The sequence below is a fragment of the Solanum stenotomum genome, chromosome 9 (genome assembly GCF_019186545.1).
Source record: "Solanum stenotomum isolate F172 chromosome 9, ASM1918654v1, whole genome shotgun sequence".
NCBI classification, from domain to species: domain Eukaryota; kingdom Viridiplantae; phylum Streptophyta; class Magnoliopsida; order Solanales; family Solanaceae; genus Solanum; species Solanum stenotomum.
The window spans coordinates 50,401,914-50,427,474 of record NC_064290.1 but is presented as its reverse complement, the minus strand read 5'-3'; the positions used below and the strand labels follow the sequence as shown (position 1 = coordinate 50,427,474).

The 25,561-nt window shown below is 33.1% G+C and overlaps 2 protein-coding genes across 4 annotated transcripts; both read right to left on the bottom strand.

Moving 5' to 3' along the window:
* Positions 1-235: 235 nt before the first annotated feature.
* On the bottom strand, positions 236-1,636 carry LOC125876315 (cucumber peeling cupredoxin-like). Its single transcript, XM_049557467.1, has 2 exons — positions 1,339-1,636; positions 236-928 (listed from the first exon to the last, which is right to left on the bottom strand). Exons 1-2 carry the CDS (start codon positions 1,517-1,519, stop codon positions 393-395), a joined length of 717 nt encoding a protein of 238 aa, XP_049413424.1. The 5' UTR covers positions 1,520-1,636; the 3' UTR covers positions 236-392.
* A 5,017-nt stretch (positions 1,637-6,653) lies between these two features.
* Positions 6,654-12,018, bottom strand: LOC125876317 (glucan endo-1,3-beta-glucosidase 11-like). Of its 3 annotated transcripts, XR_007447484.1 has the most exons (5): positions 11,652-12,018; positions 9,729-10,768; positions 8,743-8,943; positions 8,581-8,649; positions 6,654-6,932 (listed from the first exon to the last, which is right to left on the bottom strand). XR_007447484.1 is itself a non-coding variant. In XM_049557469.1 (3 exons), exons 1-3 carry the CDS (start codon positions 11,704-11,706, stop codon positions 6,855-6,857), a joined length of 1,173 nt encoding a protein of 390 aa, XP_049413426.1. In that variant the 5' UTR covers positions 11,707-12,016; the 3' UTR covers positions 6,654-6,854. The 3 variants fall into 3 exon arrangements, 1 of the variants encoding a protein (XP_049413426.1); XR_007447483.1 differs by having other exon boundaries at positions 8,581-8,943; XM_049557469.1 differs by lacking the exons at positions 8,581-8,649; positions 8,743-8,943 and having other exon boundaries at positions 11,652-12,016.
* Between the last annotated feature and the right edge of the window lie 13,543 nt (positions 12,019-25,561).

Sequence of the window (25,561 nt, the reverse complement as noted above, 5' to 3'; positions counted from 1 at the left end):
ATCTTTTCTTATTTCTTAGAATATCATGTTTCTCCGTCGTTTTAGTTTATGTTTTTTTTCTTTTTAATTTATTGTATATATTACATGAATTTATTTTAATACAAATACATGATTTGAACCATTGAGTTTTGTTGAACCCGCTACTCAATTTCATAACACCATTTCTATGTCTTATTTACCAAAAAGTAGACATCAAAAAGTTATGGAAGAATTGAAATTGGTACATAAATTCAAGTATACTCACAACTAAAAGAAAGATACTTGTATTAAAAACTCACACAATCACTAGTTACTCAAATCAATGAACAATATTTCAAGTATACAATGACCATGTCCTATAATGATACAAACTCATGTGTAAAAAGTTATACAAACACTCAAGTGACTAGAATCTACCACATGATACTAATAGCAATGGATATGAACATGATCAAGGCAGGTGCAAAAACACTTCGCGAGGCAGAGCTTGGAGCCGGTGGAGGTACTAGACCATCGCTTGGTGTCGTTGGTGAAGGAGTAGTAGTCCCCGGTGTGACTGGTCCAGGTGGTGGTGCAGACGATGGTGAAGCTCCTGCACCACCACTTGGACTAGGAGACGGTCCAAATGGACCGGCTGATGGTGATGGACTTGGCGTTGGGGTTGGTGCACGGGTAGGGTTCGGGATGGGTGATGAGGCAGGGGAGGTAGCAGGGGATGGGGCAGGGCTAGGAGTAGTAGTGGAAGATGTTGTAACATTGATAGCTAGTTTTTGGCCAGCATTACAATGTTGGCCAACAGTACAAATGAAATACTCAGTACCTGTGGAATTTAGAGTAATATTGGCTGGTCCAACAGTAATAGGACTAACAGGACCTGAGGAACTACAAGAATCATATGCACTCTTTGTTACTTTGGCTACATTATGTGCTCCAGTTGCAAAGTTGAACACTACAAAATTGAAATTGAGAAAATTAGGTTCGACTATATGAATCTTCACTGTCCATATCACTACATTTAACATGCCACTTCTTGGTGGTGAATGCACATATGAATAGTTAAACTTGATGGCTTTTCTCAAAGAAATTGCATAACATTTAAAGAATGCTTTTGAAATCAAAATTTACTTTGTTTCTCTTCTTCTTTCAACAAGTTTTTAGATGATTTGATAGCTTTGATCAAAAGCAAATAAATCATCTATATGTTAACAAATCAACTATCATGGTACCTAAATCTTCAAATTCGATTGTTAGTTCAAGTTACCTTTCAAACATACGAGATTCTGCATCTACTTAATTCGAGATGAAGATCCAATCATCTTTACCATGTATAAGAGAAAGAGGTATTGAATATATACATACCTAAAGTATCACCAACTCTGAAGGTACGTCCTGAAGCCCAATTTGCATAAGTTGTAGGCCCACCTGAGGGAATTGTCCAGCCCGTAGTATCACCAACTATATGATCAACCGCTACTATATTCCCCGGCAACACCGCCAAAATAGTCATCAAGACTAGTGCAATTTTCATCTTTGTAACCATTATTTTTTGTGTTTTCAGGTTGCCCCTAATTGGATCTTTCTTCCTATAATTAACTTTCCACTTTTGTATGTGTTGTACAAAAAGTTGCAAAGTTTGAATTTGAATATTTGTTTGTTATAACACAAGGTTGTATTTATAGATTTATTTAGTCTATGGAAGTATCTAGGATGTTTCAATTGAATATGCCCATGAATTTTGACTAAGTCAAATAAAAAAAAATATCATGAGCACAATTAGGAAAGTGATGGAATTTAGAAAGATTTTGGAATTTAGAAAAATTATTATAATTGGAAGTTGAACTGCCCCTTATTGGATGTTGGAATAGTTCAAAAAATTCCCAACTTCCTAGAAATTAATAAAATAGTATTATTTTAATATTTATGGGTTAAGTCTATCTGCAACAATTAGTCAAAATGGAAAAAAAAACATTCACATGTCATGTTTACACTTGTCAGCACACACGTTTTCATTAAGATGTAGTTTGGTTGGTAAAATAGCAATAATAATCTCGCGATAAAATGTGGGATTATTTTTATTCTATACTCTATTTACTTACGCGTATTAAATAGTTTCAAGATTATTTTACTTCACTATTTGTATTTAAATGATAGAATTAGCTATCATCACAGGCTAAGCTAAGTGGAGATTCGAGGATTTAGACGAATCTAATAGCTTTTTCGTAGATTTTGTATTTATATTAAAAAAGTTAAATAAATATATATGTATAATAACTTGGGAATCCCTTAACAAATTGATTTGCGGCTCAATGGTAAGGAAGGGACTGTGAAAATATTTTTCACACTAGAGTTGTGTCCTAATTGTGACCCCACCTCTGTTATTGGGCGAGAATGCTTTGCAATATTTTTATCTTCCGTCCTAAAATTTAGAACCTCTAAACGACTCTAATAGTGTGGTTTAATGGTTAATAAACTGCATTGAAAATTATGAGATTGTAAGTTCACATCCTAATAAAGACAAAAATAGTAAGTGATTTACTTATGTATTCTATGAAATTAGTCGAAATATCATAATTATCAAGAACTAATTATGTGATCAATACAATAACAACAATAGCATATATATATTCGATATAACTTTCATAAGTGAAATCTGAAAAATGATAGAACATATTTAAATTCTACTTCTATCTTTACGAGATAAAAAAACGATTTTGTATAGAACTTTGACACAAGAAATATGAGTTCATTAATCAAAATGGAATGGTCAACTCAAACGTCAACTTCAAGACACTTGGCATGATGCTAATTTAACTTGGTTGACGTATAAACCCCATCTTTGAAATGTATAAAGTCCAAGTCGTCTTTGTTCTTCTTTTCTTTATGGAAAAGGTACAAGTCCCCTTTAGATTATGATTGAAATATCAGAGACACATCTTAACTAAATGAAAGTTCTATTATTCCCCCCNCCTCCCCCTCCCCGAACCTATTTTTTTTTTTGTAATTTTGTGCACCTTTTTGGCTTACGTGACATCTAAATATTTCTCACACGCCTCAATTGCGTGGAGTCACGGAGTGTGCTACGTAAGACAAAAGGTGTACAAAATTACAAAGAAATAAATTCAGGGGGTAATAGGACCTTAGTTTAGTTAAGGTGTGTCTCTGGGATTTCGATCATAGTCTAGGAGGTACTTGTGCCTTATCCCTTTCTTTTTTAAAGAAAAAAAAAATACTTCCTTTCATCTTATTTTATGCTATGGATGTGTTATCTAGGTAAATATTATGATTTCGAACAAGACCCGTCTCCCGACTTAATGCAGGACCTGACCTCGACATGACACTGACCTAAGATCCGACCCCAATGTTGACACAAACCCGAGATTGAGATTAAGCTAAAGTTCCTAACCCTGACACCCAACCCCAACTCGACCCCTAATCGAGACTTGACCTGACCTTGACCTTGAGACCTAACCTTGACACTTGACCCAAATTCACACCTCGAGACTAGATACCCTAACCTCGAGACCTAACCTTAACCCCCAACCCCGACACCGAGACTTGACCCTAACCTTAAGATTTGACCCTAAGATCAAACTTAAGACCTAACCCGAACTCAACCTCGAGATTCGAGACCCAACCCCGACTTGACCTAAGAACCCAACATAAACCCTGATTATCCCCACCCCCACCCTCAACAACTTTGAGATCTGACTTCGACTCCAATTCCAAGACCCAACCCCGATCCAAGACACGACCCTGAGACCCGACCTTGACACTAACTTGTAACTTGGTCAAGTCTTGGGTCGATAAGTCTCAATCGAGTCGGTATCAGATAATGGTTTAGGGTCGAGCTGAAGTCGTGTCTAGGTTGGTCCCAGGTTGGGGCGGAACTCAGCTCAAGTGAGCCAAGTCGAGTCTTGAGTTGATTTGGGGTGGGACTGAGGTGCGTTATGAGGTGGTAGGTTGAGGGGCAAGGGGTCGGAGAGTTTGGCAAGATTAGGTGAGGATGGTGAGGGAGAAAGAGATTTTAGTAGGTAAGTTAATTTTCCAAAAATTGATGGAAAATAAGTTCGTGTGAAAAATATTTTTCAAATTATTTAAGTCAACTGAATATGAAAAAATTGGAAGCGGACACACCCTACTTTAAGCGATGGACAGAGTCAATTTAGTAGTGAAAACAGTTACTTGATAATTTAAATAATTCAAGAAATAAAAATCCTTTAAATTCATGAAAATTGTAAACCAATATTATTGAATTGAATATCAATAGTGATGTTCAGATTATATGTAAACCAATACTACTGAAGTCTTGCCAAGATTATAACATCAATAAAAAAATGTTCAAAGTTTAATCTTATCAAATTTACAATTTCAATAAAATAAAATATCTGAAATTAAGTTAGGCAAGTCATACCATACTTCACACAAAAATCAAATCATTTTCATATGCTATATGTTTTAAATATCACATAAATTGTGACAATTTAGTTAAAGCCAATTCAACTACTTTACCAATCAAACATGGCTTGGTGGCACCGTTGTGTATTTCACCAAGAACTTTTGACCTATTTTAGTTGCAACTTTCACACCTACTCATGACCAAACTCACTTGCAAAAGAAAAAAAAGGAATTGCATGATTGGAAATAAGAATAATCAAAGAGACTTGATCAAAAGGGGCATCTTAATATCTTATCATATCTTTGAAGAACAGCTTTTTGGACCACTAAAAGAGCAACATGAAGTATTCCAATTCATCACATCAATTACCATGTTAGAAGTTGTCTCCATACTATTTGAAATTGTTTCATTTTATATTTCGTTATACTATCAATTTAAAAATTTAATGGACTCTATCTAATAAAAATATATTTCGAGAAAGGTTCATATTTATCCCTCAATCTGCTTTTGACTATTCTTCAAAACTATCCTCAGATTAAAAGCTTTTTAACGATCAAGAAATGATACAATTTTCATTAGACATGATGTATTATAGAGAATAAAGTTGTTCATTTTAAAATAGCAAATTTGATGATTTTTATTGGCCCCTTTTACAACATTCGAAAGGTGGGGGAAAATTCAGATGAATAAAATAAAAGAATCAAAGACATTTTAAATAAAATAAAAGAACAATAAATACTGCTAAATCATCATTATTTTCTTAGTGAAACTTCTCATTTGAAAAATATTATTTTCACAAAATATTTTGATTGAATCATCGAGAAAAAAATAATGATATTTTAAAACAGAAAAATTATGAAGTTTCTCAGTGTTTCGGTCAGAATCTATATAAATTTTCATCATGTGTTATCCTAGTGAGATTGTTTGGTGAAAAATAGGTGGAAAAATCACATTTTATAACATAATTTTTTTATTGATTTCTAGGACCCGTCTTTGTTTCTGCTTTCTAGTAGTGAAATAGAGTAACATAATAAACTTCTTGTATGCAATTTTATTTTATTTTTTCGTTTTCCATCCGGTGTCCGAAACCCATATTGGAGTTCTGACTAAATCTGGATCGTGTACTGCAGGGCCCATTCGGGAGTGGCGCTTCAATAAGATTTTCTCCATACCCAGAGCTCGAATTTGAGACCTCTGGTAACTTCTTGTATGTAATTTGCATATAGATCATTATATATTTTCTCTGTTCACTTTATTTGTCTATTATACTATATTTTCACTTTTATTTATCACTGTTGGCATATATATCAAGAGAAAAATATAAATATTTTACTTTAAACTTCAATTATTTTTTCTTCATGACCTAAGACTAGAAGTATCCACCAAATTATAGTGTATCTCATACTCTGAACATTTCAATAATTAGGGTCCCTACCTTACTTGTTAAGATCTTAATCTAAGGTCACTCAAATCATTTAAGGCCAACCATTTTTATTCCAAACAAATCCCTTTCCAATGAAATGTTTAGTCATATTTCTAGTTTACTTTTCAAGTTTCTAGATACATCCAAATTGTTGACTATAGAATAGTTCTAGATAACAATTTATTTTAATTTATTGTTTCTCAATTGATAGTTTGAACAGGTAATTGACTTATCAATTGAGAGTTTTTAATGATCATGCACAAATTAGTCAATAATTTTGTCTGATTAAGAAGAAAATAAATTAAAGAACCTTCCTACATTGATATTTACTTGGTTAATTTTGCATATAAGAAAGGATAACAATAGTTTAAGTCAAGTTCCTATTGAAATAGGATCCACACAAGTAAAAAACATTTGTTCCGAAAACCTTCGAATCGAAATATGGCTTTCAAATGAAGTTTCAAATTAGTAAATGCTACCAAAGGAAGTGACGATATCATACGCAAAAAGCAAGAGACTCATAAAATAACAGAGGCAAATAGAACTTTTGCACATTCTCATTGATCCATGAATAGGACAACGGAGTCAAACTCAATCACATTCTTTTAGTATAAAGCAGAGTAGGACCGTTGGCCTGATCCAACTCCCCGTCCAACCGCCCTAGCGTATCAACACACTAACAATGTAAAGATTGTTTACCCCATCAAGATAAGTTGACCTAAAACATGTAACTTTTCATATCATGTCTGATATGGTACTTAAATTGAACTGATGGTGTAAAAGTTCTATATACCGTCAATGCATATAACGTAAATCTAAATAAGAATACTAAGAAACAGCAAGACTGAGACAAGATAAACCAAGAAAGAACTTATTTCATATATACTGATTCTGCATTGCTGAAAAATTCAAAAACAATCAGCAATCTCCATGGACGACTAGCGATGAAGATCTAAGAGACTGCATTCCTAATGTTGTCGTTGTAGCAGTTTCTGTAACTAGGAAACTCGAGACGCTAATCTGGTATTTCGTATAAGATGAGATCAAAAAATGTTGTCATAACCTCGACAGCAGAATCGATATTGAAGTCGTGATTGCTGTCGCTGACAAATAATACCCTTGAGCTTGAATTCCCTGAAACATTTGTATGCATGTAAAATGTGTAAGTCCACAATGATATGTGACATAAAAACTGCAGAAGAGGACATTAAAATGCAGAAATCTGCTCTGGTTGTTTCATTTTCTTTGTCAACTAGGATAGTTAAGAATATGCTCGGGAATCCGTTATCAAGCTTCAAAAATATGAAAGTGTATCTTAACAAGAATGAGATATCTTCTACTACAACAACAGAATATGCAGTATAATCCCACAAGTGAGGCCTGAGGAGGGTGGCATGTATGCAGCCTTACCCCTACCTTGTTAAGGTAGAGAGGTTGTTTTTGATAGGACCCTCGGCTCGAGTAAGCATATAAAAAATCAAGCATGTATATAAAGTAAATATAATAGCGAAGAAGTGTGTTGAAAACAATTAAGAAGAGAACAAGTAGCAACAATAGATAATATGAAGACGGAAGCAAAGGAAACAACGGATAATAATAAAATCAAAGAGTAAGATAGAATGAGATATCTTCTACTAAGAGCAATAATAGCCAAAAAGGTCATGTAGTTGCACGTATTGGGTAGGAAAAGAACATAAAGAGAGACAGAACAAAAGGAAAAAAACAAAACCAAGAAGAGATCGAAGAGAAGAAATACAAAAGGAACAAATAAGGGGACAAGAATTGATCCACATTTGCATAGCATACTCAGATTCATCAAATGAAAATAAAAATGGCAGTTACCAACATAGATGGAATGAACATTACAGTTTAGAATGAAAAGTTCCCTACATTATAGATTGGTCTCAATCAACTCAAACACCAAGACAAATCTAATCTACTATGAAGTAACAACCCCATATATGAATAGAAGGAGCAGGAACAAGTCGACAAACAAAGACTATCTTTCATAAAAAAACATGAATCTTCATAGTAACAACTTGTTTGTCAATGAGCTACAGTAGCAAATCGAAGGGTTTGCTAGAAACTCAATATATACATGTTCCAAAAAGTTTATTTTTAGTGCTGCAACAAATTCTAGAAGTGCACGGGTAAAGCTACTCCAAGTACACAAATCAACTGACCCCATCAAAGAGAAAGCCCCAAACAAAGGAGCAGGAGGGAGAAATGAGGGGGGAGGAAGAAAAACTAGCTTCCTCCAAAATGATTAAGGACTGGAGAAATCCAAAATGAAAAAGGAGTAAAGTTGAGTTATCATTGGTAAGATAGCTACTGCAAAAGCTTCTCAAATACATCAAATGTGATAGAGTGCCCATTCATCAACTGGATTCAAAAACGGTAGAGCAGGAAGAGGACACGTGACAAGTTGACACGAACTATTTGACTTGTTTGTTGGATTGACAAAACACTTACGAAGGACATGTCCTAACAAAAGAAAGCAGCAGATCCATCATACTTCTGCTTCCATGGCAAATCTATTAACCTATCTCTTCACAAAGTACATTAATGACTATTTTGCAACAAGTTCACCAAAGACTAAGTTGTTCATGTCAGCTTATCAGCACCTCTATAATGCTCCCAAATGAGAACAAAACCTAGTAAATCTTTCCGGAAGTTCCATTCAAATCACCATGCCTAATTTCCTTAGACTAGAGTATTCTTTTAAAATATATTGAAGTTCTTTTTTTCTTTCAAGCTATTGATCCACTCAATAAGTGATTACCAGTATTTCCAAAGTTCCAACTCAGGCACCAACAGTCTTGGAGACACCAAGAACAGCATGATATCCATGCTGAAAATGATCATAGTACATCACTTATCAAAACCAGATCTGAAAAGACAATTTATACCATAAGCTTCAAAGTGATGAACTTTACAAACTTACTTGCCTTCTTCTCTTCTTTCCTTTTCTTTTTTTTTCCTCTGCTCATTTCCTCTTTCTACAAAAGTTCTAAGTAGCAGAACAGGAAGCTTTTCAAGTACTTAGTAACCGAAAAAGAAGTCTAGTTTTAGCCAATGGATCTAACCCTTTTCACCCCCCTCATCAACTCTGGTACATACTCTCAACCTCTTTCCAGTCCTCCTCCTGTCAATAGATTTAGAAAAGGCTACCTGTTCTTTACTGTAAGAAAAAATGGGCTTCCAGCAGTAGGAAAACAAATCCAATGCTATAAGCATGTTGAAACACATTGAAATACAGGGACTCATTCTATAAGCATGTCAAAACACCTTGAAAAAGTATCTGCTCATATACATTTTAAAATTAAATGTAACACTTTTTCACAAGTCTGAACCCTTAAAATATGCATTAATAAAGATTACTCTATTTTTAATGAACCGGGTGATCATATTATTGATTGAATTACTTTCCCACAGAGGCATAATCAGGGCATTAAGATAAAACCCATGAAGCTCCAAAAACATTTGATTTTCTTAGTCTTCCTTAGTTCCTTTATCGTTTTGCAAAGGAGAAGGATACAGTATATAAAGAACTCCATCTACACTTTCGATAGTAGCAAGCATGCAATTCAACTCAATACATTCATGTAGAGGTTTCCAGCATATTTATGACATGCTACACATTGAACCCGTGCATGTTTTCTATGCTTGAACATGAGATTAAATTTCCAGTATAAGGGACCAACTAACGTGTCTTCTTTCCATTTTATATTCTAAGTAAGTTAAGATCACATTTTTCAAAACTACGGGTGCTATACAGATGATCCAAAACTATATGAAAACACTATGCTCACAACAATTCGATCATTATCCAGAACATGAAGAATGACTAACGCACAGAGCATTGATTGTGAGAATGAAAAGTCGAGTAAACGGAAGAAACTTTTTCATGAGGACAAAAGAGCCTCATACCTTTAAAGACAAAAGCGAAGACGCAGCTGAAATATCTTGCAGCCCAGAGAAACCAACATCATAAGATATACTACCATCAGCTTTGAAGAGTCCGAAGTTCTTCTCTGATGATTGACCCGTCTTTTGATACTCATTGAAGAGTGCAAAAATATATGCCTTCAACATTTTTTTCGGCCTCAATGGAGTTCCTTTCCTCTTGGCAAGCCTTTTACGCAGATTATAATTATATGTTCTAGCATTACTTGGGGTGGCAGCAGGTTCATTCTCATCCCCATCAGAGGCCCAGCCTGTTTCAGTAACTATGACTTCCATTTTCCTGAAACCAGCATCCTCTAGAGCTGCATACGCTGCATCAATCTGAGCATCGAGCAAGTTATCATAATGTAGATGAGTTTTATTGTCAACAATGCCTTCATTTGGCTGAAAAAGAGCATAATTTATGTCTATTTTATCTGGGTTGTACGTGTAAGCCAAAAACGGATAAGCATTTAAACAGAATGGAGATCCAATTTTCGAGAAAAACTCTAAAAGTGGCTTCATCAACTGAGCAACACCATCTTTAAATACACAATAAGAAGGAGGGAATGAATCAGCAAAAACAGCCTGCGAGTGTGCGGTCGATATCTGAACAACATCACTTATCCCAAGCTTTTTTGTTGCATTATATACATTCTTTACAGCATTCAGAAGGGCTACCTCCATTTCATTGTCACTACCCCCCAAAACTTCATTTCCAACAGCGATGCCAACAATGCGGGTATCAGGAAGGAATGCCTTCACATTATCTTTTACCCAATTCAGAGCATGATCTGCATTAGCACTCATTTCTTTTACAAACCCATTAGGAAGTCCAACCACTAGCTCAAGCCCTGTTCCTTTAAACGCATTAAGGACACTAGGCTCTGCATCATAAATTCTAACATTCTTAATCTTTGCTGCCCGAAGAAGTTTAACCACTTTATCAGGTGAAGGGATGTTATCTGCAATTCTTCCGTAATTAATCCCATATGTTCCTGTGAACGCTCTTGCAGTCTGTTGAGCTGAAATGAGAAGGTGAAAAAAGTGCATTTAGTACAAAGAAAAAGAATAAGAAAACCAGTTCCACACAAAATGTTAACGATCCAAATCGTCTGAGAAAGAATGCAGATATATAAAAAAAGCTGAAACTACTTCTTTTAACTCGAGTCTAATTATACATTTTAACCAGCCTATCAAGCCACAAGAATCGACTTTACATGATAAACAGTCTACCAAATTAATTTAACATAGACTTGCAGGAAACTTCTTCAGTCAGTTTCTAATGGAATCTTTTTTTGAAACTGAAACTGAAGTTTCTAATGGAATCACAATAAAGTTTCTACTGGAATCACAATAAATACATCAAACAACAATTTGCCTATTCATCAATTATACAGCTTAATAACCTTACACTACAGAAGTATAAAAATAAGGCTGCTATACCAATCCATTCTCATAAGCAAAGAAAAAGGCAACAACCAAATTCCACTGCAGCAAGATCAAACAGAAAATAGCCAAGTCCACATACACAATAAGAAGATCCAGGTTTTATTGTCTACTGTTAATGTTAATTTTTTAGCTATTACAACAACAACACACCTAGTGTAATCTCAAACCTTACCGCTACCTCCTAGAGAGGAATTTTTAGTTATTACTTATTAAATTTTGAAATCATGCATGAACAAGTTTGCATATTGATCAAATCTGCTAACCATTTACCTGATTCCCAATCAGCAGCTCAAAAAAAACAAACTTCATGAAAGAAAAAACAACAGCAAAGTTCCAAGATTTAAAAAAGAAAGAAAGAAACAACCCCATCATTCACAATTCCAAGTATATGAAAAACTACAACAACCCCATCAAACAAAACAAAAGAATTGAACAAAAATGAAAACTAAACTATACCATTAGGATTAAAGATCACCAATAACATAAAAAGGAATCTGAGAAGAATCTTCATCACTGCACAACTTAAAAACGACGTCGTCCGTCCCTTTTGCTCTTCCAAAATTCAAAAGCTCACTCCTTTAGCTTCTTCAGCCATCACCCAATACACCCTTTTTTACACAGCCTATCACTTTTTCACAAAAACCCCACAATCATAAAACTCTAAACTTTCAAGATTCTTGAAAAAAAAAATTCTCTATAAAGTAAAAAATTTTGTATATATGATACTACTAGTGTTGTTTTCTTGAGTGGTGGTTTCCGGCGAGTTTTTGGCTGTGAAAATTATTTTCAGACTAAAGTCTAATTATAGTAAAGTTTTGAATTCCATGTATTGGATTTTGAATTTTCTTATAAAAACTTTGGAAACTGTGTAAAAATATTCTCACTTGCCAAACGGGGACTTACTGTGACTATGTTTTCTTCACGCGCTTTATAGACTGTGTTCAGCAAGGAAATGAAGGATTTTTTTTATTACTTTTTTCTTTTTTATTGGAATAAAGAACTGAGTTTTTTTTTTTAAAAAAAAAAGTTAAATATTTTATTCAGTTACAAAAATTGTTTTAATAAGCTAAAAAAGTAATTTTCTATTTTAAAATAATTAAATTGTGATCAAGCATGAATTGTTGCTTTAATATTAATAAATTATTTTTAAAATTAATTAGCTAAAGATGAATTATGATTCTTCAAAAAGGTTGTTTGTTTGTTTTGAAAAAATACTTCTAAAAAAAGGTACTTTTTGAAATAATAATTTTTTGAAGCTTGTTGCCTACAAGTTTTGGATGGGTGAGATATACTTTCTAGATATGAAGGTTATAATTAAATTTTAAGTAAAATTTTGATTGCTTAATTATTTGAGTTTTTACTTTATAACTGAGGATTCGACTTTCATTTTTAAATCCCCCAACTATAATTTTTTTTTAAAAAAACACAATCAAGTTTTAATAATTAGTTTCTATTTTTTTTTTTTTACATAAATACAAGTATATGGCATGTACATGCAAAATGTTGCTAAATAAACAATGATGAAATTATGTAGCTAATTATTATATTAGGTTGTTACCTTATGATTATGTTCAAATTATCAAAAATTATAACTCATGGCATGTGCAAAAGCTTTATCCTGAGTTGTCAAATATAAAATGCTCAAAAATTAAATATTCCAAATTTATTGTAATAGCAAACATCACTAAAAAGCATATATTCCAAAAGCTACTTAAAAGCTATTTACTTGGGATATTTTAATAGAGTATTTTGAAACAATTTTTCATAAAAATAATGAAATGTATCAACGACCCCGATTCTTTAAATTTATTAATAAATTTTTAAAATAAGATATGAAATATATATAATTGTGATAAAATTATCAATTATATATCTAAATTATGTGAGAGCTTCAATAACCCCACCCTACCCCATACACACACAATTTTATTTGTTCATAATATTTACCATTTTCATTAATTATTTAGTAAAGAAAATAAAGTGATTGAGCATCTGAACACATGATAAAATGTTCCTGATAAATATTTTTGATTTACTTTTTGAAGGAAAAAAAAAGTTGCTCGTGTTGACAAACATCCATTGCAAGATAAGTGAATCACATATTTATAAGATATGTCTCATTAATAAATTATATACATCATTATCAATCAAAATGTAATTTTTTTAATTTATTAAGATTAATGCATATAATTAAAAAAGGAAAAGGGTTAAAAATGTCCTTAACGTATTTCAAATGGTTCAAATATGCCCTTAACGTTTTTTTTAAGGTTTAAAATTACCCTTTTTTAACAGCCCGCTGATATGGCAAATGTGACATGAATTTTCTTTACCCATTTCAAAATAAATGACCCACTTAGTCTAGAAACCCATTTAAAAAACCTGACCCGATAGGCCAATCGTATTTGGGTCTTTTGTTCCCATTAGTTCTAGTTCTCTTCTTTCTTCCTATCTCCTTCAACTCTTCTTTTTTCTCTATTTCTCTAGTTAATTTCAGAAAGAAAAAGATGGAAGAACTACAATGTTAATTTCTTCTCTACAACAAGATTTGTCGAGTTGATTTTTTGCATATGACTGGACAATCAATGGTTGAACTACAAACTTGATTACGACTTGAATTTCGATAAATAACGAACGGATATTCGACAAGTTTTCTAGTTCTATTGTAAGCAAGTTTTTGAATTCAATTTGTTTGTCATATATTGAAGAAGCTATCTTGAAACTTTAGTCGTTCAGAATTCAAATTCCTCGTTAGAAACTCAATACAAAAATGAAAACAGAGCAGTGAATGATAATGCTTAACATTTCTTCGGTTTAGAATCCAAGGTAGTCCGCAGAAGTTTCAATAATTAATTATTTCTAGTAGAATATAATTATGTGTGATTTGCCAAGTAATTACTTTGTGTTGCACAACTCTCCGCGATTCAATTTTAATAAGTATGATTTTTGAGATTTGCCTTTCTCCAAACACAATACAAGCATTGGAGGAAGAAGACGTTTCTGGGTTGGTTAATATGTAAACGGGTTTCTTGGTGGGTTTGAATTTTCGTAGCATAAATGAGGCGGGGGTCGTTAGGCAGGATTTAAAAAAATTAGGTAGACCAATAAGATGAAGCCATTTATCTAATTAAATGACTCCTCATTTGTCATGTCAGTGGTCTGCTAAAAAAGGGCAATTTTAAACCTTAAAAAGACGTTGAGGACATTTTTAAATCAAAACATAGAAGGAGGGCATATTTGAACCATTTGAGATATGTNTTGAGATTTGCCTTTCTCCAAACACAATACAAGCATTGGAGGAAGAAGACGTTTCTGGGTTGGTTAATATGTAAACGGGTTTCTTGGTGGGTTTGAATTTTCGTAGCATAAATGAGGTGGGGGTCGTTAGGCAGGACTTAAAAAAATTAGGTAGACCAATAAGATGAAGCCATTTATCTAATTAAATGACTCATCATTTGCCATGTCAGTGGACTGCTAAAAAAGGGTAATTTTAAACCTTAAAAAAACGTTGAGGGCATTTTTAAACCAAAACGTAGAAGGAGGGCATATTTGAACCATTTGAGATATGTTAAGGGCATTTTTAACTCTTTTCCCTTAAAAGAATTAACATATTTTAAGTGGTTAACTTATTTATATTTACCTAGGTAATAGGCATGCTAAAAGACTTAAATTTTTTAAGTAAAGCATATCTAATAAAAATAATTATTATATATTCAAATATTCAATAAAAATATATTATAATTTAAATATTTTTAAAAAAAAATTACTAATAAAATTACAAACAATAATTTTATTGAAGGTAAAGGGGAAGCGCGTGGGGCCATTTAAGTTAGTGCAACGTCATTCATCCTTTTTGCGTTACAAATGTCCAATGAAAAATCATAATTAATGGAATCTTTATTTCACTTTTCTCCTAAAATAGAGTGGGGAAAAAAGACTTTGGTTTATTTAACAGTTTTATTTTCTTTTATGACAAAAAAAAATTATTTTCTTTGAAATTGATTTTCAATATTATATTTTACCTCTATATATCAATATTTTAGTTCTAGCTATATATAATAGTACAGGCTCGGAGTCAAAAGGACCACAATTTGAAGCTAATATCTCAAAAGAGATAACAAATTTGATGATTGACCAACACGGACAAAGCACTAGGACTTTCATCGACAAACAATTTCTGTTGACAGCTCATGGTTCCCTGAAGCGATCATTTACTTGAATCGTGAATGAATCCACAACTCTGTCGAATTTTTCAAAGAATAATTTCTTCCTAGTCGTGCTATGGTACATGACTTTCAATTATTATTTTCACCATTCATAGCCTAATTCGGGTAAACACCTTTACTCCCCTTCTAGAGTCGCCCTTCGATGGTTGATAATCAAAGACATTAAATTTAAGCTTCAAGCAAAGAGAAATATCCAATAGAAAGCGTGTAGTTTCTTTTAGCATGTGTAGTTACATACTCAATACGTATATAAATTAATGAAACAAGTAAATTTTAAATATCGAATAATTAAAAAAAAGGACAAATTAAGGAGGAAGCACTAGAAAAGAAAATGAATGTCAAAATCATATTATTAATAATTTAAATTATACGTGTGCCTTTCTAGTCTTGGTCTACAATAGTCCATGTCATTTAAGCCTAATAAGGACTTGGATCTACATAGAATTATGTCATTTTACTTAATATTTAAATCCATTTGACACTGATATTTCTTTTCTTCTTGTCTTGGACAGTTTACCTAATCAAAGGCTTAATACTTTCTTTTCTAGTGAAGACTAAATTTTGTATTTTTACTTGAAATTGTATAGCGTGGGGTCTAGGCTCAAAACATATAATATGTAATATGAGTTTGGATCGCAATAAATATAATATCTAAGCCAATAATTCCTCGTTATGATAGTTGGATTAAGCAGAAATTGAGTCCTTGTGGAGGTGTATGTGACGCTCCTAATAAGGAGTGGGTTGATAAAAGTAAGTCAAGTACGACATACAGGTTTCTAGGCTGACAAAATTAGTTCCATGTTTACAAGAGAGTGCATTCAAAGTTCTAATTCAAGAAAGAAATCAGTTTGATAACTTGAATGAAAATAGAAATAAGACAATTATGTAGAGAGTACATTAATAATTTTTTTCTTTTTTGGTGTGGGGATTTGAGTTAGGAATAACTTCCATGTATTGATTAGTTGATGAGGACCTTATCTTTATAGTATTAAATTTTTAAAAATAAAACCTATTTCCCTACCTAAAACTTTGTCTTCCAAGTGTTGCTTTCTACTGTTTATTGAATAATCATAATTTTTTTTAATTAAAAAAAGAGAGAGGAAAGAAACAAACATTGCTTAGCTCAATAAACATCCAGGACCAAGCATTGAACTTTTCCAAAAGTCTTCAATAAAAAAAAGAATTATAATTGAATCTTTAACCTTTTACTTTTCAACAAATTTCATGATCCAATGTTACTATGTACACAAAAGTTAAATTGAATGTTTGGAAGAATATACAATAACTTAACTTTCACCATAAGTAGCATAATTCCTACCAAGAATTAATATCATAGAAGTAGCATTTTGAGGCATATCAGAGTTTTTTTTTTTTTTTTGTAATACTATGTCAAATTTTGAAAAGGTTACCTATAATGTTAAATATTTACATCAAATATTTGAAAAGTTAATTTACACTATTTTTGGTGCTATATATTTCCACTTATTTCGCATAAAGGGTGAATTGGTAGGGAGCAAAACACTTTCTCATTGGTTGGTCGAAATATTTCGAAAAATCAAAAAATATTTTTTAATGGGACTAAGAAAAATAAATTTCATAAGTACTCGTAGTCTCCTCCCTCACTAGGCCACTATCATTCAACCCCCTCCCCCTTCCATCCCCCATCTAAACCTCCCTCCACCTCTAACTCCTATCTCATTTTTATAATATTTATCTTAATTATATATTTTGGTACAATATTTTTTACTTATTTATCAAAAAGAAATCGCGAAAATATTTTTCTTCATACCAAACACCCAAAAATTTCTATTTATGTGTAAGTTACAGTAGGAGTGGCAAATGAGCGGATTGAGTCGAATATGAGTCGATCGAAAATGAATTAAAGAAAAATGAATAAAGTACTCGACTCGACTCATATTTTAAATGTTATTAATGGTGAAAAAGTTCGATTTTGCTCACCCCTTTCTATTGTGCACCAATACTTTTTCAAGAGTGTCCAAATAACAAAAATATGTGTTTAGGAGGTATGTATGGAGTAAAATCCTAGTGAAGAATAAAGAGAAAACAATTTGACATGAAAAAAAAGGGTTTGGAGGGAAAAAAAATATTTTATTTTTTGGTTGTCCAAAAAGAAAAGAGATTTGTGTGTGTACTTCTTTGGGTACTAATGCGAGTATGATAACATTGGAATTGTTATGTTAAAAAGTGATATCAACACTCTCTACTTTGTTGTGGGATATAAGTCATCACCTTTTAAAAGAATGAAAAAAAAAAATGTGTAGTTTGCTTTTTTCACTTTTGTGTTGGCTTGGTCTACTTTGGTATTAAGGTAACAAATATACTTGAAAGACGTTTGAACATGATTTGATTTATTATTATTATAGAAAAAGTAGTATTTGAAGTTGAAGTCCAAGAAAATAGTATTTAGACATGAAAATAAGATTTAAGATTTTATAAGTGAACACTTTTAAAAAGTATTCCAAGTTTGAAGTAGAAATAATTGATCAATCAAATAAGAAAATAATCAATAAATGGGGCTTAATGGACCAAAGTTCCACCAACAAAGGACGCAGTGGAATGGTAAATAATTTTATTTTTTTTCAATTTTAGTCAGATATATCAAATTTGAGTATAGCTGAGAAGAAAATTGCCTTCGATAGAGAGTGATTTATCCTTAATGTGAGGCTTCTCAATCTGAATTTAACTCGAGTCTCAATTATGGATACTAGATACGACTTTTCAATATGAATTTTAATTTAATCTTAATATATACATCGAACATTAAATAAATAAGAAAGCAAAATTTACATAATGGGGATTCCCTTTTTCATTACCAACAACATTCATCCACATAATGGAATCTACCTTTTACATCTATCCTTGGTTGGAATACAATATGTTGACATCAGCCTTAGAATGATAAGAAAGTTGAAAGAGACCATTGTATAGTATATATACTCATTCTTTAAGAAAAGAAAAAAAAGAGAAAATACATCATTACTCCATTCAACTATAACACTTTTTTTAAAAAGATATCGAAACTTTGCAAAGTCCTAATATCCCCTTGAATAAATTAAAAGTGGTAAAAGTATCTCATTTTTTTATCAATCTCACATATAAGAAAGAGAGTGTATACACGCACTAGTTATCACCTACCACGTGTCATTACTTTTTATTTTTTATTGTTATTTTCACATATGTTATTTCTAATCTATTTTTTAGACAATTTTTTTTTTACTTTTCTTCTTCTTCAATGGTTCAGTACGTTGGAGTACTGCTGCAACCCATACTTTTTTCTCCTCTTCGCCGCCGGCTATCCTACTGCCACCATAGCTATAATACCATTCCAACCATTTTCAACCACATAATCAAAATTAAAATCAGAAAATCAAAAAAATTATCAAATCAATGGTTAAGCAACACTGTAGGATCAAAATGACTTTAATTTTTGCTCAAAATGCCTTTAATTTTTTCTCAAAATCAAGATATATTATGTCTGCAAAGACTGAAATACTCTGACTCACATGGGTATTTTTCTACATAGTCTGAACATGACCTTCGATGGTTTTCGCGATTCTCACTCTAATGTCGCCATTGTCGTTAATCTCTCAGACGCTTCTCTCACCGGCTATTTTCGATCTTCCTCAACCACCTCACTCCGCTTTCATATCTTTCTCGTTTCAATAATCTTCTCACTAATTTCGATCTCCCTCAAAGAAACAAAAGTTTGAAACCTCAATCTTCTAGGTAAAAGAAGATAAAAGGACAAGAAAAATTGAAAAACACAATAAAATAAATAGAATAAAAAGAAAATAATATTTTTAGTTAAATAAATGCTGAAATAAACAAAATAATTTTTTTTCTTAGGTCACTTGCTAGTGGCGAGTGAAATACACTCTATGGGCCACGTATGATTGTTGCGCCCCGTTTTTCTCAAAACGGGTTTTGGTGCACGACCTAACAACTCTTTTGGGCTTTGGGTGATTGAAGAGTCGCCACCTAACGAATTAAGGCGCGTTAGGGCACCTATCTAACCTAACTAAGTCTAGCTAATGTCAACGAACCAGAGATCGGGTAAGGGTTCAAATTACCTCGAGGGGAAGGTGTTAGACATCCCTCGAGGTCCACAAATGTGGGTCCCGGCCGTATCTCATGCAATATGTAGGGGTTACAAGTAGCAATTATGGTCACTTCATTTATTATTTATTAGCAAGGTTACTAAGTGATAAATGATATTAAACAATTAAAGTCATTTTAATTATTTATTTAATTAATTAAGCATGCGAAACTAGGTGATAACAAAATTAAGCAAATTAAGGGCACTTTAATTATATTAGTTAATTAGATAGGCATGCGAGACTAAGTGATAACATAATAACAGATAAATATAAGCAATTAATAAAGAGATAAGCGAGGAAACAGAAGTTGCACAAAAAATAAGCGAACAAGAATTTTATTTTATTTAAGCTACCCCGAATAATTATAAACACATAAATGGATAAAAGGACAGGGAGACTCTGAAGGACTTTAGGATTAGCACTCGACTTTTTTTTTTATTTCGATCGACTTCTCGTAGGGACAGACAAAACCGAGGTTTGTCATTGAGACCGAGTCGATGTCATCATCTCCATAGGGCCTAAACTACCCCTACCCCACCACCACATGCTTTTCGTCTTAAAAAGGCGTCTAGCGTCCCCACGTAAGGTTCAAGAGGCATTGGACTGCTATTAGGGTGAATTTAGACAAAATAAAATATAATAGGCCCACCTAGACACCAAGTCAAACAATTTGGACGAGCATTTAGCACATATGGTCTCATATTGGCCTCTAGTTTTTATTAAACATGCTGACAAAATACAAGTAAGGTGAAAAAGGGTCGCATGTTGAGTGTGTCATATAAACAGATATTATAACAGCATGGTTATTTAATTAAGAGTAGCATGAAATTATTACAGTGTAGACTTTAACTATTTGTTGATCAGATTAATTAGGACATGTTAGTTTAAATAGGAAACAAGTGGGCAGAAACGATTAAAATAGTGGCAGATTATTTTATAAGTTATCTCAGCAGGGCGGATTCAAAACATGCAGGGAATGGTTTATCATTTCTATTTTTAAAATGACAGCAGGTAATTATTTGCAAAAATCAGTTAACAATAGGCAGAAAATATTCATATTAGTTTTGTTTATTATTAAACATGCTAGAAACTATTAGAATGCCTATGGACATGATTTCTATGTAATCAGAATATTTGCATGATACTCTAAATAAAAAATCTGATTAAACCTATAGGCATGATTTTCTAACCCCGAATGCAGAAAATAGTTATGTCATAACATTTGTTTAATAGTGGAAGATTTAGTTGGTAAACCAGGCAAATTATTTTAAAACTGATTAGCATGCTGACCAATTTATTATCTCATTTTAAATGTCAGAAAAATAGATCCGTTGTAGATAATTTTCAACAGTGTAGAGCGTGTTCAAAACAAATTTGTTTCAATTTTAACATGCTAAAATTTATTTTATTATTGTTTTGATTTAGTCCTATAGGGATGGTTTCTAAGTGAACATAGTAAAATTATTTACTGTTGAATTGTAATAATTAGCAAAACAACTACTTGGATTAATTAATTAAAGAGATATTATAATTGTTGGCATCTGATTAAGACATGCAAAAGTTAGCAATTATCCATATTAAAGAGTGAATTAACAAGGAACTTAACAGATTAATTTCACACTTTTATCAACATAATTTTAAAACTATAGTCGTGATGTCTAGATAAAATACAACATGCAATCACTACATCAAGTCATATGTTTGAAGTGAAATTCTATAGGCAAGATGTTTAAAGTAAATTTCTAAGATAAAGCATATTAGTAACTAGGCAATTATTTAATCAGTTTCCCTATTTTTAGTGAAAGGAGAGTTGGTGATTTATAACAAAATACAGTAGTAAACATATACACAATTTTATCTGTCACAATTAAAAAAGTGATCATACGGGGCAAATAAATAAACTACAATAGACAATAAACTAATTAAACACATGATTCATTTTAGAGTATTTAGCCAAAAGGTGATTAAGGGCATGTACTTTATATATATATATATATTTTTATTTTTTTTTTATTTTTTTTTTATTTTTTTTTTTATTTTTTTTTTTTACCTTAAGCCGGATTTTAAATGAAGAAAATTAAACACGAATAATCAAACAATTATAATCCTACAAGCATGTGTTCTAGCACATTTTAATAATAATAATATATAAACAAGTAGCACGTAAATCCCCTCCCCTTAGACGATCCCCCGAATTATATCCCATATATAGAGAGTTAGAGTTATACAATATTATTACGGAATTCAACATTAATAGAAAGACAAACATCAAAATAAAGTAAGACAAGGCTCCGTCCAGATGTATTTCGACCCAGGCGAACTCTTCATGTGTCTTGAACTTCAAGTTCAAAACCTGCTAAAGGGAATAGTGTAGCAGATACATATAGTGTCAAGGATATTCGTAACATCGCATATTCATAGCAATCTATTACTTTATATATATGCAACACACATAGGATTTGAAACGAATGAAGAATAACCGTAGATATATCATCACAGAGAGCGAGAGGGAAGAACGAAAAACTAGCCCGGATACTTCCTTGTGTTCATTTAAACATACAACAATGCAAACAATGCTAAAAATTAAACTAGTGAAAGGTTACTTACCAGTTATGCAGAATTAGATATCAGCAATGAAGTTATTGAACATAAATATTTTCCCCGAAAACAGGAACACAACAAGAAAGCACACACAAAACACCAGAATTCTCATTTTCTTTGAAAGAGTAGATGGTATCTTTTTATTTCTTATTTAAGTGTGGAGCATGAATTGTTAAAGTGCTATTTTTTTTATGATTGCTTCGGGTGTCCAAATAATGGCAGAAGAGTCTTCTTTATATAGTAAAATAAGATGCACAACAAGTAAAGGAAAAGAGCTAATTATCAATGAATTATGGAATATCTTTCCTTAATAATCAGAGAAAATCAATTAAGATGCAAATTGAATCAATTAAACGACCGACAAACTATGCACATAAATACTAATTAAACTTACCATGATAACAAGAGATTCTATTGCATAATGCTTATTAGCTGTCTACACTTTATAAGGAAAAAAAAAATTTAACAGCAAGAGGGAGAGGATACGGTNGGGGGGGGGGGGGGAATATGCAAAGATCAATGAAAAATCAGATTTGAGTTTTAACGGGCAAATTTTGCAATAAATCGGTGAACTTTGATACACTAGTGAGTCGTATCATATGCAGGTTCAGCGAGCTATCAAGCTAAAATTATAAGCAGTTGTATATCACTTAAACATCATGTATTGTAACAAGCATAATAAATGAATCACTTAAAAGAGTAAACAAAGGGAACAATGAATTTTAAAAGAATACCAGAGACGGATCTGACGAGATCCGCTTTCAAACGGACCCAAACCTTGTACTTTACCGGAACTTCAACTGGTCGGAGTTTTTGTTGTCGTCCATAGCTGCTCGTCGGACTAGAAGAAGGAGAGAGAGCAGTAGATCTTGCTGTTGTTGCTAGTGCGTGGAGCTGCTGCTGTTGTCGCCGGCTGGAGCTGCTGGTGGCGTTGGTGTTGCTGGCTGGATCTGGAGCTGTTGCCAGCTGTCTTCGTCGGCTGCTGCTGTTGCTGGTTGGAACTGCTGCCAGCGATGGAGGTTTGCTGGTGGCGTCGTCTAGTTGCTGTTGTTGCTGGTGGAGAGAAGGCAGTGCTGGTTGCTGCTTGTTGCACTGCCTCGCCTGGTGCTGCTGGCCGGAGCTCTAGTTCGCTAGCCTGGGTGCTGGTCGAGCTGGCCGGAGAAGAGAAAGGGAGGAGGCGGAAGGAAGGAGAAGAGAAAATGAGTTGAATATTTTTAGGGTTAGGTTTCTTTTGTTTTAAAAGGAAGTGGGAGGATTCGATCTCAACTGTAGGATTAGAATTAGATAAGCAGCTGGGATTTGATCTAGGATTTAATTTAAAGATAGACGGTTGAGATTAAAAGATGAAAAATCTGAAAATTGGAATGAATTGGCTAAAATTGAAATAGAATGGCTATAATTGAAATTAAAGGTGGTTACGATTAAAATAAAAAATGAAATTGAATAGGCTAGAATTGAAAGGAATTAGAATAAAATAGGCTAACAGTTAAATAATTTAAAGGAAGTTTAAGGAAATGCTATTCCATTAATAAAATACTACACATGTTAAAATATTTTCATATAATTAAACACATCTAAGATTTTAAAATATTTAAATAAAGTAATTATTTTGAGTTTAGCTATCGATAAAAAATAATTTAATAATAATTACAATAATTTATATAAATCAAGCATGATAAAATATAAAATTTTTTAGACAAAATTGATTAAAATTTCAAACTTGAAATGTATTTTAAAACACGTATTTAATCGAATAACCTTCCAAAAAGGGTTATAGGTCGGTCAAAATTGGGTGTCAACAGCTGCCCCTTGGTTGCTTGAGAATGAAGGATGAATTGTCGGGTAACCAACGTTGACTTAGTAGCCGATTTTGTTCGACTGACGAGAGATGTTGGTAGGATCAATTGAATGATATAAGGTTGAAAAAGGGTACGATCGGGACTTTGGTATTAAGCCGACTACATATCATCTTGTTATACGAGAATCAGGTCGTGTGTAGTTCTAGATTTAGGAGTAAACGAGACTCCTAAAGATTGAAAGACCGGTACGGTATACGAACGAAAATGATTTCGGCTTGAATAGATAAGATAAGAATAGCGAGAAAGGCATGACAGAGAGATTTTCAATTTAAGAGTGCAGAATCCGATGAGAAACGGTAATATGAGTAGCCAAGGGTTAAATGGAAAATGGTAATATGAGTAGTAAAGAATTCGCTAGGGTCTTTGTTGCGATAGATGTAAGCACGATAATTGTAGCCGAGAGGGAGATTGATCTCGCCTGCAAAATGTTAGTCTTTGCAAGTCTGTAGCTTTTGATATTATTAGAGCAAATATATCAAACAAACGATAAAGGTAAACATGATACACTTTCCCATATCGACAATGATGTTTGCCATAAGACTATGAAAATGATGTCTTAGGCTATGATGTCTAGGGCCATGATACGCAAAAATTATATCCTCAGGTCATGAAATGTTGTCTGCGGGCCATGAAAATGATGCCTTTAGACTATGACACCTTTGGATCATGATAAGCAGAAAGTAAATCTTTAGGCCATGATATGATGTCTGCAGACCATGAAAAATGATGCCTTTAGACCATGACGCCTTAAGAATATGAGCAATGAGTAAAGAAAGCGTATTTATAATTCGGGCATCTGTTGATACTTGTAGCTTGTTTGGAGTTTATTCAGACATATGAAATTCTCGAGCACAATGCAATCTCTGGCACATGCAATATCGGGCACAATGCAACCTCGGGCACATGCAGATGATGTAATTCTCGGGCACATGCAGGTCTCGGGCACAATGCAATCTCGGGCACATGCAATGATGATGTAATTCTCGGGCACATGCAACATCGGGCTCAATACAATCTCGAGCACATGCAGATGATGTAATTTTCGAGCACATGCAGATCTCGGGCATAATGCAATCTCGGGCATAATGAAATTCTCGGGCACATGCAATGATGTAATTCTCGGACACATGCAATATCGAACACAACGTAATTCTTGGGCAGATGCAATATCAGGTACAATGCAATTCTCGGGCACAATGTAATCTCGGGCACGATGCAATCCCGGGCACATGCAGATGATGCAATTCTCGGGCACATACAGATATCGGGCACAATGCAATCTCGGGCATAATGCAATCTTCGGGCACATACAATAGTTGATTGGAGGCATAGACCTTCGTCTTATTGAAAGGATTGAGTGTCATTTGTTGACAAATTTGGAATATTGTAGCTTTGACCCTTCGTCCTCTTGTAAGGAGTGGGTGCAGTTGAATGTTGATTTGTCGGGCTTGATATAAAGTAGCTTGATTCTTTCGTCTGATTGGAAAAATGTACCAATAATTATTGATCTGTCGGGCTCAAAATAACTTGGTCCTTCATTCATGTCGGAAGGATAGGGTCATTTG

Excerpts from the sequence above, each read along its gene's own strand:
- LOC125876315 (XM_049557467.1), bottom strand. The coding sequence starts at position 1,519 with ATGGTTACAAAGATGAAAATTGCACTAGTCTTGATGACTATTTTGGCG. Across the intron at positions 929-1,338 it reads CAGAGTTGGTGATACTTTAG|TGTTCAACTTTGCAACTGGA; the intron begins GTATGTATATAT and ends TCAATTTTGTAG.
- LOC125876317 (XM_049557469.1), bottom strand. The coding sequence starts at position 11,706 with ATGAAGATTCTTCTCAGATTCCTTTTTATGTTATTGGTGATCTTTAAT. Across the intron at positions 10,769-11,651 it reads GGTGATCTTTAATCCTAATG|CTCAACAGACTGCAAGAGCG; the intron begins GTATAGTTTAGT and ends TTCTCATTTCAG. Across the intron at positions 6,933-9,728 it reads CTTCGCTTTTGTCTTTAAAG|GGAATTCAAGCTCAAGGGTA; the intron begins GTATGAGGCTCT and ends CAAATGTTTCAG.